The sequence below is a fragment of the Monodon monoceros genome, unplaced genomic scaffold (assembly GCF_005190385.1).
Source record: "Monodon monoceros isolate NGI ecotype Baffin Bay Population unplaced genomic scaffold, NGI_Narwhal_1 Super_Scaffold_17, whole genome shotgun sequence".
Lineage (NCBI taxonomy): Eukaryota > Metazoa > Chordata > Mammalia > Artiodactyla > Monodontidae > Monodon > Monodon monoceros.
Window position 1 is genome coordinate 18,222,352 of NW_021703773.1, and position 14,302 is coordinate 18,236,653.

General features: G+C 40.3%; 1 protein-coding gene across 5 annotated transcripts in view; it reads right to left on the bottom strand.

Annotated features, from left to right (window-relative positions):
* The window catches only part of ASAH1 (N-acylsphingosine amidohydrolase 1), a 47,980-nt gene that overhangs the window by 11,952 nt on the left and 21,726 nt on the right, over positions 1–14,302 (bottom strand). For all 5 annotated transcript variants that reach the window (XM_029226344.1, XM_029226345.1, XM_029226346.1 and 2 more), the window contains exons 3-5: positions 6,075–6,165; positions 5,579–5,665; positions 1,863–1,941 (exon numbers count right to left, since the gene is read on the bottom strand). In XM_029226344.1, coding sequence (XP_029082177.1) covers positions 1,863–1,941; positions 5,579–5,665; positions 6,075–6,095 — 187 coding nt within the window. In that variant the 5' untranslated portion in view covers positions 6,096–6,165. The remainder of the gene's footprint in view (positions 1–1,862; positions 1,942–5,578; positions 5,666–6,074; positions 6,166–14,302) is intronic.

Genomic DNA, 14,302 nt, shown 5'->3' on the forward strand with positions numbered 1-14,302 from the left:
AAGTTGATTCTAAAATTTATGTGGAAATGCAAAGGGTCTAGAATACCTAAGAGAATTTTAAAGAAAAAAACAAAGTTAGAAAACTTACAATACCTAATATTAAGACTTACTATAAAGCTTTAGTAATTGCAGTAGCATAGTATTGGTGTAAGAAAAGACAAACAGACAAATGAAACTAGGTGGAAAGTCCCCAAATAGAATCAGATACATGCAATCATGTGATTTATATCAAAGGCACCACTGCAATTTACTGAGGGAATGATAGTCTTTTTAATAAACGGTGTTGTCAATTGGAGAAAACTTGAACCTTGATCCATAATTCATATCATATGCAAAAGTTAATTCCAAGATACACAATGGGCCTATATGAAAAAAGTAAACAAAAAACATACAGAAGAAAACATAGAAGAATATGTTTGGGGGTAGGCAAAGATCACTTAAATGGGCATAAAAAGCACTACCCATCGGGCTTCCCTGGTGGCGCAGTGGTTGAGAGTCTGCCTGCCGATGCAGGGGACGCGGGTTCGTGCCCCGGTCCGGGAGGATCCCACGTGCCGCGGAGCGGCTGTGCCCGTGGGCCGTGGCCGCTGGGCCTGCGCGTCCGGAGCCTGTTGCTCCGCAGCGGGAGAGGCCACAGCAGTGAGAGGCCCGCATACCGCAAAAAAAAAAAAAAAAAGCACTACCCATCAAAAAATTGAAAAATTGGACTGCATTAAAATTAAGAATTTCTGTTTATCAAAAGACAACAATAAGAAAATAAATGCAAGCTACAGTGTGGGAGAAGATGTTTGGCATACATATATCTGACAAAGGACCTGTATCAGTATACATATAAAGAATTCCTTCAAACCAATAAAAATGGGCATTAGATTTAACAAGCACAATGAAGGAAGGAGGGAGGGAGGGAGGGAGGAAGTGAAGAAGAAAGCAAGGAAGAAAGGAAAAGGTCAAAAAACTGTTCAATATCATTAGTCATCAGGGAAATGCAAATTAAACAATAATGGGCGAATATAACACACTCGACAAAGTGGACCAAATAAAAGACTGAGACTATCATGTGGAGAATTAGCAAGTGGAGAAAACGAAAACTCTTGTACTAGGTTGACTGTCAATGGGTACAATCACTTTGGAAAACTGGCTGGCAGAGTGTACAAGGCTAAACATATACCCTATGACCCAGGACACATCACAGAGAAATGAGTGCATATGCCCATCAAAGGACATGTACAAGAGTGTTCATAACTGCTTTATTCTTAATATCCCAAACCTGGAAACAAAAAATATCCTATTCATACAATAGCCTACTACCTATAATGATAAGTGCAAGAAACCAGACAACAGTTCATACTGTTCGGCTCTATTTGTAAGACGTTCAAGAGGCAAAATTAATCTACAGTGAAGTCAGAACAGTGGTTAACAGGGTACTCAGAACTGTGCGAAAGTGCAGGATGGAGCATGCCGGATTGCTGGAATTTATTTCTGTATCTTGTTCTGAGCTGTGATTACACGTATGTATGCATTTAAAAACCTCTATTGCGCTGTATACTTAAGATCTGTGCACTTTATTGTATGTATACCATACCTCAATAAAAAAAAAATTTAAGTACTTTATTCAATGTTTTAAAAGCTGCCAAGTGGGGGCTTCCCTGGTGGCTCAGTGATTGAGAGTCCGCCTGCCAATGCAGGGGACACGGGTTCGTGCCCTGGTCCGGGAAGATCCCACATGCTGCGGAGCGGCTGGGCCCGTGAGCCATGGCCGCTGAGCCTGTGCGTCCGGAGCCTGTGCTCCGCAAGGGGAGAGGCCACAACAATGAGAGGCCCGCGTACCACAAAAAGAAAAAAAGCTGCCAAGTGAACTTTACCTAAAGGTATTTCAGTAACTGCTGCAATCCCCTTCATTTCCTCCTCGAAAGGCCCAGGAAAGTTGCCAAGTAGACCAGGCTGAAAAACAAATACACTAACAGTCATTCAGCCTAAAGTGTGGCTTTGAGATTTGGTTCTTTTACATATAATTTGTACTAGCTATTGCTGCCATAATAGATGATCAAAGCTTACTTTGGAAAGCACTTTCACATCATGTATTTCTAAAAGATTCTATGTAATACTCAATATTGGGCCCCTATAACTCTTGCTTGTGTACCCCATAAACTCATCTCAAGTACTAGGCAGAGACCTATGATTCTCAGATTGTTTTTTCCTGCCTTATAGTTCACCCTGTTCTCTAGAGAGATGAACTAGAATAATTCCACTTGGATGTCCTAACATGGCTCACAACACAGGAACATCACAACAAGCATTCCTCATCTCTGCTCAAACTTGCCCTCTAGCCATTAACATCACACCCTCATTACTGCTGTCCTTCCTTGACCGTGGTTTTGCTGTCTGAGGTTTCAGTTACCCGTGGTCAACCACAGCCCAAAAATATTAAATGGAAGATCCCAGAAGTAAACAATTCATGAGTACTAAACAGCATGCCATTCTGAGTAGCACGATGAAATCTCCTGCCATCCTACCCTGTCCCACCTGGGGTCCCCAACCACTGACACTGTCTGCTCCTGACATTCAACCATCAGCTTTGTCATGGCTTGATGATCCAGGATCACCAGAAGCAGATGCTCCTGATTCTGAAGTAACGTCAGGTCACTAGTAGCCTAATGGTACGTCACAATGCCCACTTCATTCACCTCACTTCATCTCATCATGTAAGCATTTAATCATCTCACATCGTCACAAAGAAGAAGGGTGAGTACAGGACAGTATGATAGCTTGAGAGAAAGCACATTCACATGACTTTTATTACACTGTACTGTTATAATTGTTCTATTTTATTATTAGTTGTTGTTAATCTCCTACTGTGCCTAATTTAAAAATTAAACTTATAGGTATGTACTTATAGGAAAAAAACAAAGTACACACAGGGTTCACTACTATCTACAGTTTCAGGCATCCACTGGGGGTCTTGGAATGTATCTCCCAAGGATGAGGGGTACTAATGTACTATTCCCTTCCCACACTCATAGCAACAGATCTGTATTCTAGTGATTCACAAAACATTTGTAAGGTTAACAGCCAACCTTAGGCTGAGATGCATTACCACATCCTGTTAGCAAACAACGGACACATGAGCAAATTCAATGGTGGACATACGTACTTCTTTTGCATGGTCTGATTTACATATATCATTAAGTGATTACCAAAATAAATTCAATGAACATCCATCATCTCAAATAAATATAAAATTAAAAAAAAAAGAAATTTTTTTCTTGTGATGAGAACTCTTGGGATTTTCTCCTTTAACAACTTTCATATGTAACACACAGCAGCGTTAATTACAATCATCATGCTGTACATTACATCTCTAGTACTTATTTATCTTGTAACTGAAGTTTGTGCCTTTTGACCACCTTCATCCAATCCGCCTTCCCAAATCTGATCTCTTTTTCTATGAGTTACTTTGTTTTTGAAGTATGACTGACCTACAACACTATGTTAGTTCCCAGTACCCAACACGGTGATTCAATATTCTATACATTTAAAAATGATCAAGTCTAGTTATACCTGTCACCATAAAAAGATGTTAAATTATTATTATTAATTATATTCCTCACACTGTGCATTTTATACCCATGACTCTTTTATTTTGTAACTTTAAGTTTGTACCTCTTAATCTCCCTCACCTGTTCCTCTCCTCCCCCCAACCCCTCTCCCCTCTGGCAACTACCTGTTTATTCTCTGTATGTATGACTCTGTTTCTGTTTTCTTAACGTTTGTTCAGTTTTTTAAATTCCACATGTAAGTGACAACATACAGTATCTGTCTTTCTCTGACTTATTTCACTTAGCATAATACCGTCTAGGTCTTTCCATGTTGTCGCAAATGGCAGGATATCATTCTTTTTTATGGCTGAGTATTATTCCATTGTATGTATATATATGCCACATCCTCTTTACCCATTCACATATACTTTTATTCTCAACTGCAACTATTCACTAACAATTAGATCAAGAATTAAGCTTACAGCCTCTTGCTAAGATAATGTGTTTAAGATTCTCAAGTCTCATTTTTCACTAACTTGGTAATTATATGTAATGTTATCTAACTAGGCAAATCATTTTTCTGCCTAGGAATTCAAAGCATTGCACAAGTGGAATACTCCTGCCAATTTAACAAATGAAAATGACTTACTGAACAGTTGTTTACCATTTTTTACATGCAAGCACTGGGCTTTACATACAGTAAGTCGTTTAATCCTCACAACCACCATATGAAATATGTATTATTAGTAAATTCTCCCTGGTGAGAAATCTGAAGTTGCATATGTTAAGAAACTTGTCGAAGGACACACAGCTAGTGTGTGACTGATCTAACCTTAAAATCCAATGTTTAAAGAACAAACAAAACCCCTAATGTCTGATTGCGAAGTCTGGGCACCTAAACCTTCTGCATGCTGCCCTCCCTGCTGACATGCAGGTTAGGGGGATTAGGGCACCTGGGGCATCTGGGGGCCTCTTCTGCTACTGCTTCTGCCAACATTTGTATTTTGGGGAAGTCTGGTGAGTATGAACATAAAGGATAGCCTTAATCAAAGGGTCTGAGAGCATAAACATGAGGAATAACAGGTTTGGTGGTTGGCAGGTACAAGTGTCATAGGGATGGTATGCCCGGAACGTCCAGCCTCTAGGACAATGATTCTCAATCGGGGATGGCTTTCCCCCCAGGGGAGATCTGGTGAAGTCTAGAGACATTTTTGGTTGTCACAACTGAAGGGGTGCTACTGGCATCCAGTGAGTCGAGGCCAAGGACGCTGCTCAACACCCTACAATGCACAGACAGTGCCCACGACAAAATATTATCCAATCCCACATGTCATCACTATTGAGGTTAAAACATCTGCCCTAGGGCCTTGGTTTCCTCCCCAATCCCTTCCCCAAAGCAAAGACTGAAGGAGGGTGATGAGGATCTCTCTGAGGGCTCTAGGGGCCAGGCCCTAGATTTTCTACTGGTTTCATCTAAATAAAAAAAGGGTCTGAGAAATGGAATCTTCCTGCAGGACCAAGAAATGAAATGGTCTGGTGAACACACAAAGACACGAAACACACAACCCAAGTGCGTTTCAATGGTCACAGCTACTGAGGGGCAGGGCTGGGCTGAGCGTGTCATTTGTTCATATCTAGAACATCGCTCAGTGTCTTGACATGCTCAGGCAAAGTACTTAAGAAAAACCCAAATTTTCAATAGTGAACTTGCAAACCTAAGTACACATAACAGAAGGAAATGCTGTACTCCCAGATGAAATATGGATATTTGCCCAATGCTCTGTAAAACAGTTCATACTTTTATAAAACATTAAAGAGCAGCTAACTGCCAAAATTTGCCATGCTATTTTATGTCCTATTACTGTAATATTACCAAGCCCCAGAATTTTAAGTCCGTCTGAAGTTTTGACAGTAGTCTGGAATAAAAGCACACTTGTCCAAATTAGGCCTTTACATAAATAACAGAGCCTTTGTTGAACTCGTGTGTGTATATGTGTACCTGTGTGTGTTTAACATTTACTGTAGGAAATAATATTTCTTACCAACTTTTGATCCACTAACTGCACAATTTTTCCACTTGGCTCAAATGCATTTATCATATTTTTCAGGGAATTCACTATAACTTTTAGCTGAAAAATAAATTTAAAAGTTGATAAGAGACATAAAGAAGTGTTGACATTTAAGATTAATACTGGTATAATGAAAACAGATCTAGACCTTTTGACTTACCCATATGCAGCTAAATAGACGAGTACTATTTAAAAATGTATATGTAAACACATCTTTAACATGACATTTGATTAACCATTTAGATGATTCATATGATATAAGCTAAAGAAACAAAGGCAAAGGCTAGTAAAAAGAGCAAGACGCTACAGAGAAATGACATCTTTCCTCTACTATCATTTATTGTAAATGGCAGAGAACCATGGAAAGCAGATTCTTAAAATACTTGGTACATAATATCATGACGTGTTCTTTCAAATGCAATTATATCCAGTAAAGTCAGAAACAAAAGATTTAAGAATCATAGCATACCGCTGGTGCCTTGTCAACCATCAGTTCATGCCATCTTTTGTACGGTGGTAAATCGAGATTTATAGTGTACCACGGAACCGGACCCCTATAGCTGTAATGAGAGGTGTATCATCTTGAAATGTTAAAAGCAGTTTTTTGATGATGGTCAGATAGTTACATCTATATGGATATGTTAGAGACATATTCTTAATAACAACAGAGAAACTGGAACTCAAACCAAAACTCGTAGAAAAAGCTCATTTCCCACCCAGCGCTTCTGCCCTATGTTGTATATACAATCACAAGTCATTTTAGAAATCCTAGAATAGAATTATATGTTCTAGAAGGTTAATGTGTTGTGGTGATAGGCAAAATAATCAACTTTGGCTCAAGAGCTATACGTAAGCTGAATATCACTGCTAGAAAATATCTGCCCTTTTTTCCCTCCTAAATCTCTACGAAGATTTAGTCTAGGCTCTGGGCACTTCCCCAGTTGGTTTCCCAGTCTCAGAATTCCCTCTTAGACGGTCTTAACACTACTGTCAAACCACTGACTCCAGCGCTGGCTTCAGGAAGGTCACTTTTTAAGCCCCCAGAGTGGCAACACAGTGCATGAGCTTCCCATGACTGGCTTCAAGAAACTTTACCATTCCCACGGTCATGCTACTCTTCCTACTGTACTTCCTCTCTTTCCTCTCTTCTCAGTTGTAGTGGAATAACTGAGGACATGGAAAGGAGATGTGACCCATGAGCCCCCCTCCCCCCCAGCAAACTGGGGGCTGGCGAATAAGCCAGAACTGCAAACAGTCCTGATTGCTTTGAACCCCCCCCCCCCGCCCCGGCAAACCGGGGGCATGTGAATAAGCCAGAACTGTAAACAGTCCTGGATGTTTTGAGCCCCACCCCCCCGCCCCGGCAAACCAGGGGCCTGCGAATAAGCATTGAGTGCTTTGGGCACTGATCCATGAGATGTCCTCAGTATAATCAGAATGGTGGGAACGCAAGGAAATGTCCTTGTGCTACTTCAGTATAATCAGAATGGTGGGAACGCAAGGAAATGTCCTTGTGCTGCTTTCGTGCTCAAGGACGAAGCACGGCATGTTTTCAAGAAAGCCCATTGTTGCTTGTATAATCAATAAAAGCGTATGTTGCTGCTTTGACATTTCTGGAATGTTAAGAAAACAAGTCTTAAAATGTAAACATAGATAATACTTAAATAAAAGCTACCACAGCAGGACAGACGGCGCTGTTTTGCCTGAGCCAGCGGCAGCCCTCTACTGCTGTGTTTCGGCACAATTCATCTCGTGTGATGAGCTTGCTTTCGGAAACCCTGACATAAGAAAAACTACAACACTCAGTCTTCTGTAGTAAGTCCAAGCCCAAGCACTGTTTGATCATACCCATTCCTCAAAGTCCTACTCCTCAGTTTACACACAGCAATTTCTACTATGAGGATATAGCAACATCCACTCCCGTGCCAGTGGACTTGGGCCGTATTCCTGATGGATGAACTCTACAACTATTCTCTGCCGCCACAGAAACATTATCTTCTGGCACTTGTTACTGAACTGAAATAGCCTCTAAGGGTGGGCCAGTCAGTGACCGATCAGCTTAAAGTGGCCTAAAAATAGCCAGCATTTGCTCCCTTACTGCCCCGCCTCAGAGAAGCAGAAGGCGGGGTCTAGTGGGTGCTACAATGTTACCAGGCTCTTAAATACACAGACAGAAATCCAGACTTATGTGTACAGCGGGGATGGTTATAAGGGAGTATGAGTTAGTTCCTAAAAGTCAAGAATTGCGGTCCTATTTATACTTCTAGAGTCATGAATAATTATTTGATTCACATTGCTGAGTTTGGGGCCTGGGCGTATGTATACGGTTCTATGAAACTGTTAACCAGAAGCCACTCACGTTGTGATTTAGACAGAAAAGGAAAGCACAGGCAATTCTGGAAACATACATCTAAACCAAATCACAAGATTGAATTTTGTTTTTCTCAAAGCACTTTCAACCTCCCATTTCCTTAGTAGCTGATATCTATATTAAATACTGTAACACTTAAATCCCAGAAAAAAGCTTTATATAAAAGCAAATGAATTCAGCTTCTAACCATAATTTCACACGTGAAATTCTGTCCCACAATTCCGTAAAATAATGCCTGTTCCTCCTGTTATGGCAGGGGCTACAACTCCCTCGCCTCTCCGCCAGCACACATTTGGATTTCCTTGTCTAGTAGCGATGATAAATCAGCAGCCCGATGGACGCAGGCACGTTGGTGGCACCGCCATAAGACACGTGTTCTACCTGTGAACTCCAATCAGCTGCTTCTCCCCGCGTAACTTCCAACAAAACCCAAACGTGCCCCTGTATCTGCGGCCAACTCCTGATTCTTTCACAGTATAGGATTCCAAAGTAAAAACGGAGAGGACAAACTCATTACAGCAGAGTGCTATGATTACGTGGGAGTGGGAAGACCCCAGAAGCCTCTCTACAGTAAAATCTCCACTCATCAGAATCCTTTGACAAAACTGTCATTAATCTGATTCAGAAAATTATTTTAATAGCTAAAGCTTACTATGATTTTGGCTAACTATAAATCCCATGTTTCACTTCTCATTCAACACTTTTCTAAAGTATTTCAGTATTTAACATCTGCACCTCAATTTCCTAGAGAAATAAACAGTATTTACCTTATGAGAACAGTGAAGATTACATGAAATATGCAAAAAATACTTAGCAGCATCGGTATTTATTTATCTATTTAGGCTGTGCTGTGCAGCACGTGGGATCTTATTAGTTCCCCAACCAGGAACTGAACCTGTGCCCCCTGCATCGGGAGCTCGCATTCTTAACCACTGGACTGCCAGGGAAGTTCCATAGCATTGGTATTATTATTTTTTTTGAATTTTACTTTTTTTTTTAATACAGCAGGTTCTGATTTTATACACATCAGTGGATACATGTCAATCACAATCTCCCAATTCATCACACCACCATCCCCACCCCCCCGCGGCTTTCCCCCCTTGGTGTCCATACGTTTGTTCTCTACATCTGTGTCTCAACTTCTGCCCTGCAAACCGGTTCATCTGTACCATTTTTCTAGGTTCTACATACATGCATTAATATACAATATTTGTTTTTCTCTTTCTGATTTATTTTCCTCTGTATGACAGTCTCTAGATCCATCCACGTCTCAACAAATGACCCAATCTCGTTCCTTTTTATGGCTGAGTAATACTCCATTGTATATATGTACCACAACTTCTTTATCCACTTGTCTGTCAATGGGCATTTAGGTTGCTTCCATGACATGGATATTGTAAACAGTGCTGAAATGAACACTGGGGTGCATTTGTCTTTTTAAATTATGCTGTTCCCTGGGAATATGCCCAGTAGTGGGATTGCTGGATCATATGGTAATTCTATATTTAGGTTTTTTTTTTTGCGGTACGCAGGCCTATCACTGTTGTGGCCTCCCCCGTTGTGGAGCATAGGCTCCGGATGCACAGGCTCAGCGCCCATGGCTCATGGGCCCAGCCGCTCCATGGCATGTGGGATCTTCCCAGACTGGGGCACGAACCCATGTCCCCTGCATCGGCAGGCGGACTCTCAACCACTGCGCCACCAGGGAAGCCCTATTTTTACTTTTTTAAGGAACCTCCATACTGTTCTCCATAGTGGCTCTATCAATTTATATTCCCAACAACAGTGCAAGAGGGGTCCCTTTTCTCCACACCCTCTCCAGCATTTGTTTGCAGATTTTCTGATGATGCCCATTCTAACTGGTGTGAGGTGATACCTCATTGTAGTTTTGATTTGCATTTCTCTAATAATTAGTGATGTTGAGCAGCTTCTCATGTGCTTCTTGGTCATCTGTATGTCTTCTTTGGAGAAATATCTATTTAGGTCTTCTGCCCATTTTTGGATTGGGTTACCTGTTTCTTTAATATTGAGCTGCATGAGCTGTTTATATATTTTGGAGATTAATCCTTTGTCCGATGATTCCTTTGCAAATATTTTCTCCCATTCTGAGGGTTTTCTTTTTGTTTTGTCTATGGTTTCCTTTGCTGTGCAAAACCTTTGAAGTTTCATCAGGTCCCATTTATTATTGTTTTATTTATTATTTATTTATTTTTTGCGGTACGCAGGCCTCTCACTATTGTGGACTCCCTCGTTGTGGAGCACAGGCTCCGGACGCGCAGGCTCAGCGGCCATGGCTCATGGGCCCAGCCGCTCCGTGGCATGTGGGATCTTCCCGGACCGGGACACGAACCTGCGTCCCCTGCATCGGCAGGCAGACTTTCAACCACTGCACTACCAGGGAAGCCCTATTTTTGTTTTTATTTCCATTACTCTAGGAGGTGGATCAAAACAGATCTTGCTGTGATTTATGTCAAAGAGTGTCCTTCCTATGTTTTCCTCTAAGAGTTTTATAGTGCCTGGTCTTACATTGAGGTCTTTAATCCATTTTGAGTTTATTTTTGTGTATGGTGTTAGGGAGTGTTCTAATTTCATTCTTTTACATGTAGCTGTCCAGTTTTCCCAGCACCACTTATTGAAGAGACTGTCTTTTCTCCATTGTATATCCTTGCCTCCTTTGTCACAGATTAGTTGACCATAGGTGCGTGGGTTCATCTCTGGGCTTTCTATCTTGTTCCATTGATCTATGTTTCTGTTTTTGTGCCAGTACCATATTGTCTTGATTACTGTAGCTTTGTAGTATAGTCTGAAGTCAGGGAGTCTGATTCCTCCAGCTCTGTTGTTTTCCCTCAAGACTGCTTTGGCTATTCGGGGTCTTTTGTGTCTCCATACAAATTTTAAGATTTTTTTCTTCTAGTTCTGTTAAAAAATGCCGTTGGTAATTTGATAGGGATTGCACTGAATCTGTAGATTGCTTTGGGTAGTATAGTCATTTTCATAATATTGATTCTTCCAATCCAAGAACATGGTATATCTCTCTATCTGTTGGTATCATCTTTAATTTCTTTCATCAGTGACTTATAGTTTTCTGCATACAGGTCTTTTGTCTCCCGAGGTAGGTTTATTCCTAGGTATTTTATTCTTTTTGTTGCAATGGTAAATGGGAATGTTTCCTTAATCTCTCTTTCAGATTTTTCATCATTAGTGTATAGGAATGCAAGAGATTTCTGTGCCCTGATTTTGTATCCTGTTACTTTACCAAATTCACTGATTAGCTCTAGTAGTTTTCTGGTGGCATCTTTAGGATTCTCTATGTACAGTATAATGTCATCTGCAAACAGTGACAGTTTTACTTCTTCTTTTCCAATTTGTATTCCTTTTATTTCTTTTTCTCCTCTGATTGCCGTAGCTAGGACTTCCAAAACTATGTTGAATAATAGTGGTGAGAGTGGACATCTTTGTCTCCTTCCTGATCTTAGAGGAAATGCTTTCATTTCAGTTTTTCACCATTAAGAATGATGTTTGCTGTGGGTTCATCGTATCTGGCCTTTATTATGGTGAGGTAGGTTCCCTCTATGCCCACTTTCTGGAGAGTTTTTATCATAAATGGGTGTTGAATTTTGTCAAAAGCTTTTTCTGCATCTATTGAGATGATCATATGGTTTTTATTCTTCCATTTGTTAATATGGTGTGTCACATTGATTGACTTGCATATATTGAAGAATCCTTGCATCCCTGGGATAAATCCCACTTGATCATGGTGTATGATCCTTTTAATGTGTTGTCAGATTCTGTTTGCTGGTATTTTGTTCAGGATTTTTGCATCTATATTCGTCCATGATATTGGTCTGTAATTTTCTTTTTTTGTAGTACCTCTGTCTGGTTTTGGTATCAGGGTGATGGTGGCCTCGTAGAATGAGTTTGGCAGTGTTCCTTCCTCTGCAATTTTTTGGAAGAGTTTGAGAAGGATGGGTGTTAGCTCTTCTCTAAATGTTTGACAGAATTCACCTGTGAAGCCATCTGTTCCTGGACTTTTGTTTGTTGGAAGATTTTTAATCACAGTTTCAATTTCATTACTTGTGATTGGTCTGTTCATATTTTCTATTTCTTCCTGGTTCAGTCTGGCAAGGAATGTTATGTCTTTCTAAGAATTTGTCCATTTTTTCCAGGTTGTCCATTTTATTGGCAGAGAGTTGCCTGTAGTAGTCTCTTAGGATGCTTTGTATTTCTGCGGTGTCTGCTGTAACTTCTCCTTTTTCATTTTCTAATTTTATTGATTTGAGTCCTCTCCCTCTTTTTCTTGATGAGTCTGGCTAATGGTTTATCAATTTTGTTTATCTTTTCAGAGAACCAGCTTTTAGTTTTATTGATTTTTCCTATTGTTTTCTTTGTTTCTATTTCATTTATTTCTGCTCTGATCTTTATGATTTCTTTCCTTCTGCTCACTTTGGGTTTTGTTCGTCTTTCTCTAGTTCCTTTAGGAGTAAGGTTAGATTGAGATTTTTCTTGTTTCTTGAGGTAGGCTTGTACAGCTATAAACTTCCCTCTTAGAACTGCTTTTGCTGCATCCCACAGGTTTTGATCGTTGTGTTTTCATTGTCATTTGTCTCTAGGTATTTTTTGATTTCCTCTTTGATTTCTTCAGTGATCTCTTGGTTATTTAGTAACATATTGTTTAGCCTCCATGTGTTTGTGTTTTTTATGTATTTTTCCCTGTAATTGACTTCTAATCTCATAGTGTTGAGGTGAGAAAGGTGCTTGATATGATTTCAATTTTCTTAAATTTTACTGAGGCTTGATTTGTGACCCAAGATATGATCTATCTTGGAGAATGTTCCGTGTGCACTTGAGAAGAAAGTGTAATCTGCTGTTTTTGGATGGAATGTCCTATAAATATCAATTAAATCTACCTGGTCTATTGTGTCATTTAAAGCTTCTCTTTCCTTATTTATTTTCATTTTGGATGATCTGTCCATTGGTGTTAAGTGAGGTGTTAAAGCCCCCCACTATTATTGTGTTACTGTCGATTTCCTCTTTTATAGCTGTTAGCTGTTGCCTTATGTATTGAGGTGCTCCTATGTTGGGTGCATATGTATTTATAATTGCTGTATCTTCTTCTTGGATTCATCCCTTGATCATTATGTAGTGTCCTTCCTCGTCTCTTATAACATTCTTTCTTTCTTTATTATTTATTTATTTATTTTGGGTATGTGGGCTTCTCACTGTTGTGGCCTCTCCCGTTGTGGAGCACAGGCTCCAGACGCGCAGGCTCAGCAGCCACGGCTCACGGGCGCAGCCACTCCGCAGCATGTGGGATCTTCCCGGACCGGGGCACGAACCTGTGTCCCCTGCATCAGCAGGCGGACTCTCAATCACTGCGCCACCAGGGAAGCCCACATTCTTTATTTTAAAGTCTATTTTATCTGATATGAATATTGCTACTCCAGCTTTCTTTTGATTTCCATTTGCATGGAGCATCTTTTTCCATCCCCTCACTTTCAGTCTGTATTTGTCCCTAGGTCTGAAGTGGATCTCTTGTAGACAGCATATAGATGGGTCTTGTTTTTGTATCCATTTAGCGAGCATGTGTCTTTTGGTTGGAGCATTTAATCCATTCACGTTTAAGGTAATTATCGATATGTATGTTCCTATGACCATTTTCTTAATTGTTTTGGGTTTGTTTTTGTAGGTTCTTTGCTTCTCTTGTGTTTCCCACTTAGAGACGTTCCCTTAGCATTTGTTGTAGAGCTGGTTTGGTGGTGCTGAATTCTCTTAGCTTTTGCTTGTCTGTAAAGCTTTTGATTTCTCCATTGAATCTGAATGAGATCCTTGCCGGGTAGAGTAATCTTGGTTGTAGGTTCTTCCCTTTCATCAGTTTAGGTATATCATGCCACTCCCTTCTGGCTTGTCAAATTTCTGCTGAGAAATCAGCTGTTAACCTTATGGGAGTTCCCTTCTATGTTATTTGTCATTTTTCCCTTGCTGCTTTCAATAATTTTTCTTTGTCTTTAATTTTGGCCAATTTGATTACTATGTGTCTCGGCATGTTTCTCCTTGGGTTTATCCTGTATGGGACTCACTGTGCTTCCTGGACTTGGGTGGCTATTTCCTTTCCCATGTTAGCGAAGTTTTCGACTATAATCTCTTCAAATATTTTCTCAGGTCCTTTCTCTCTCTCTTCTCCTTCTGGGACTCCTATAATGCAAACGTTGTTGCGTTTAATGTTGTCCCAGAGGTCTCTTAGGCTGTCTTCATTTCTTTTCCTTCTTTTTTCTTTATTCTGTTCCGCAGCAGTGAATTCCACCATTCTGTCTTCCAGGTCACTTATC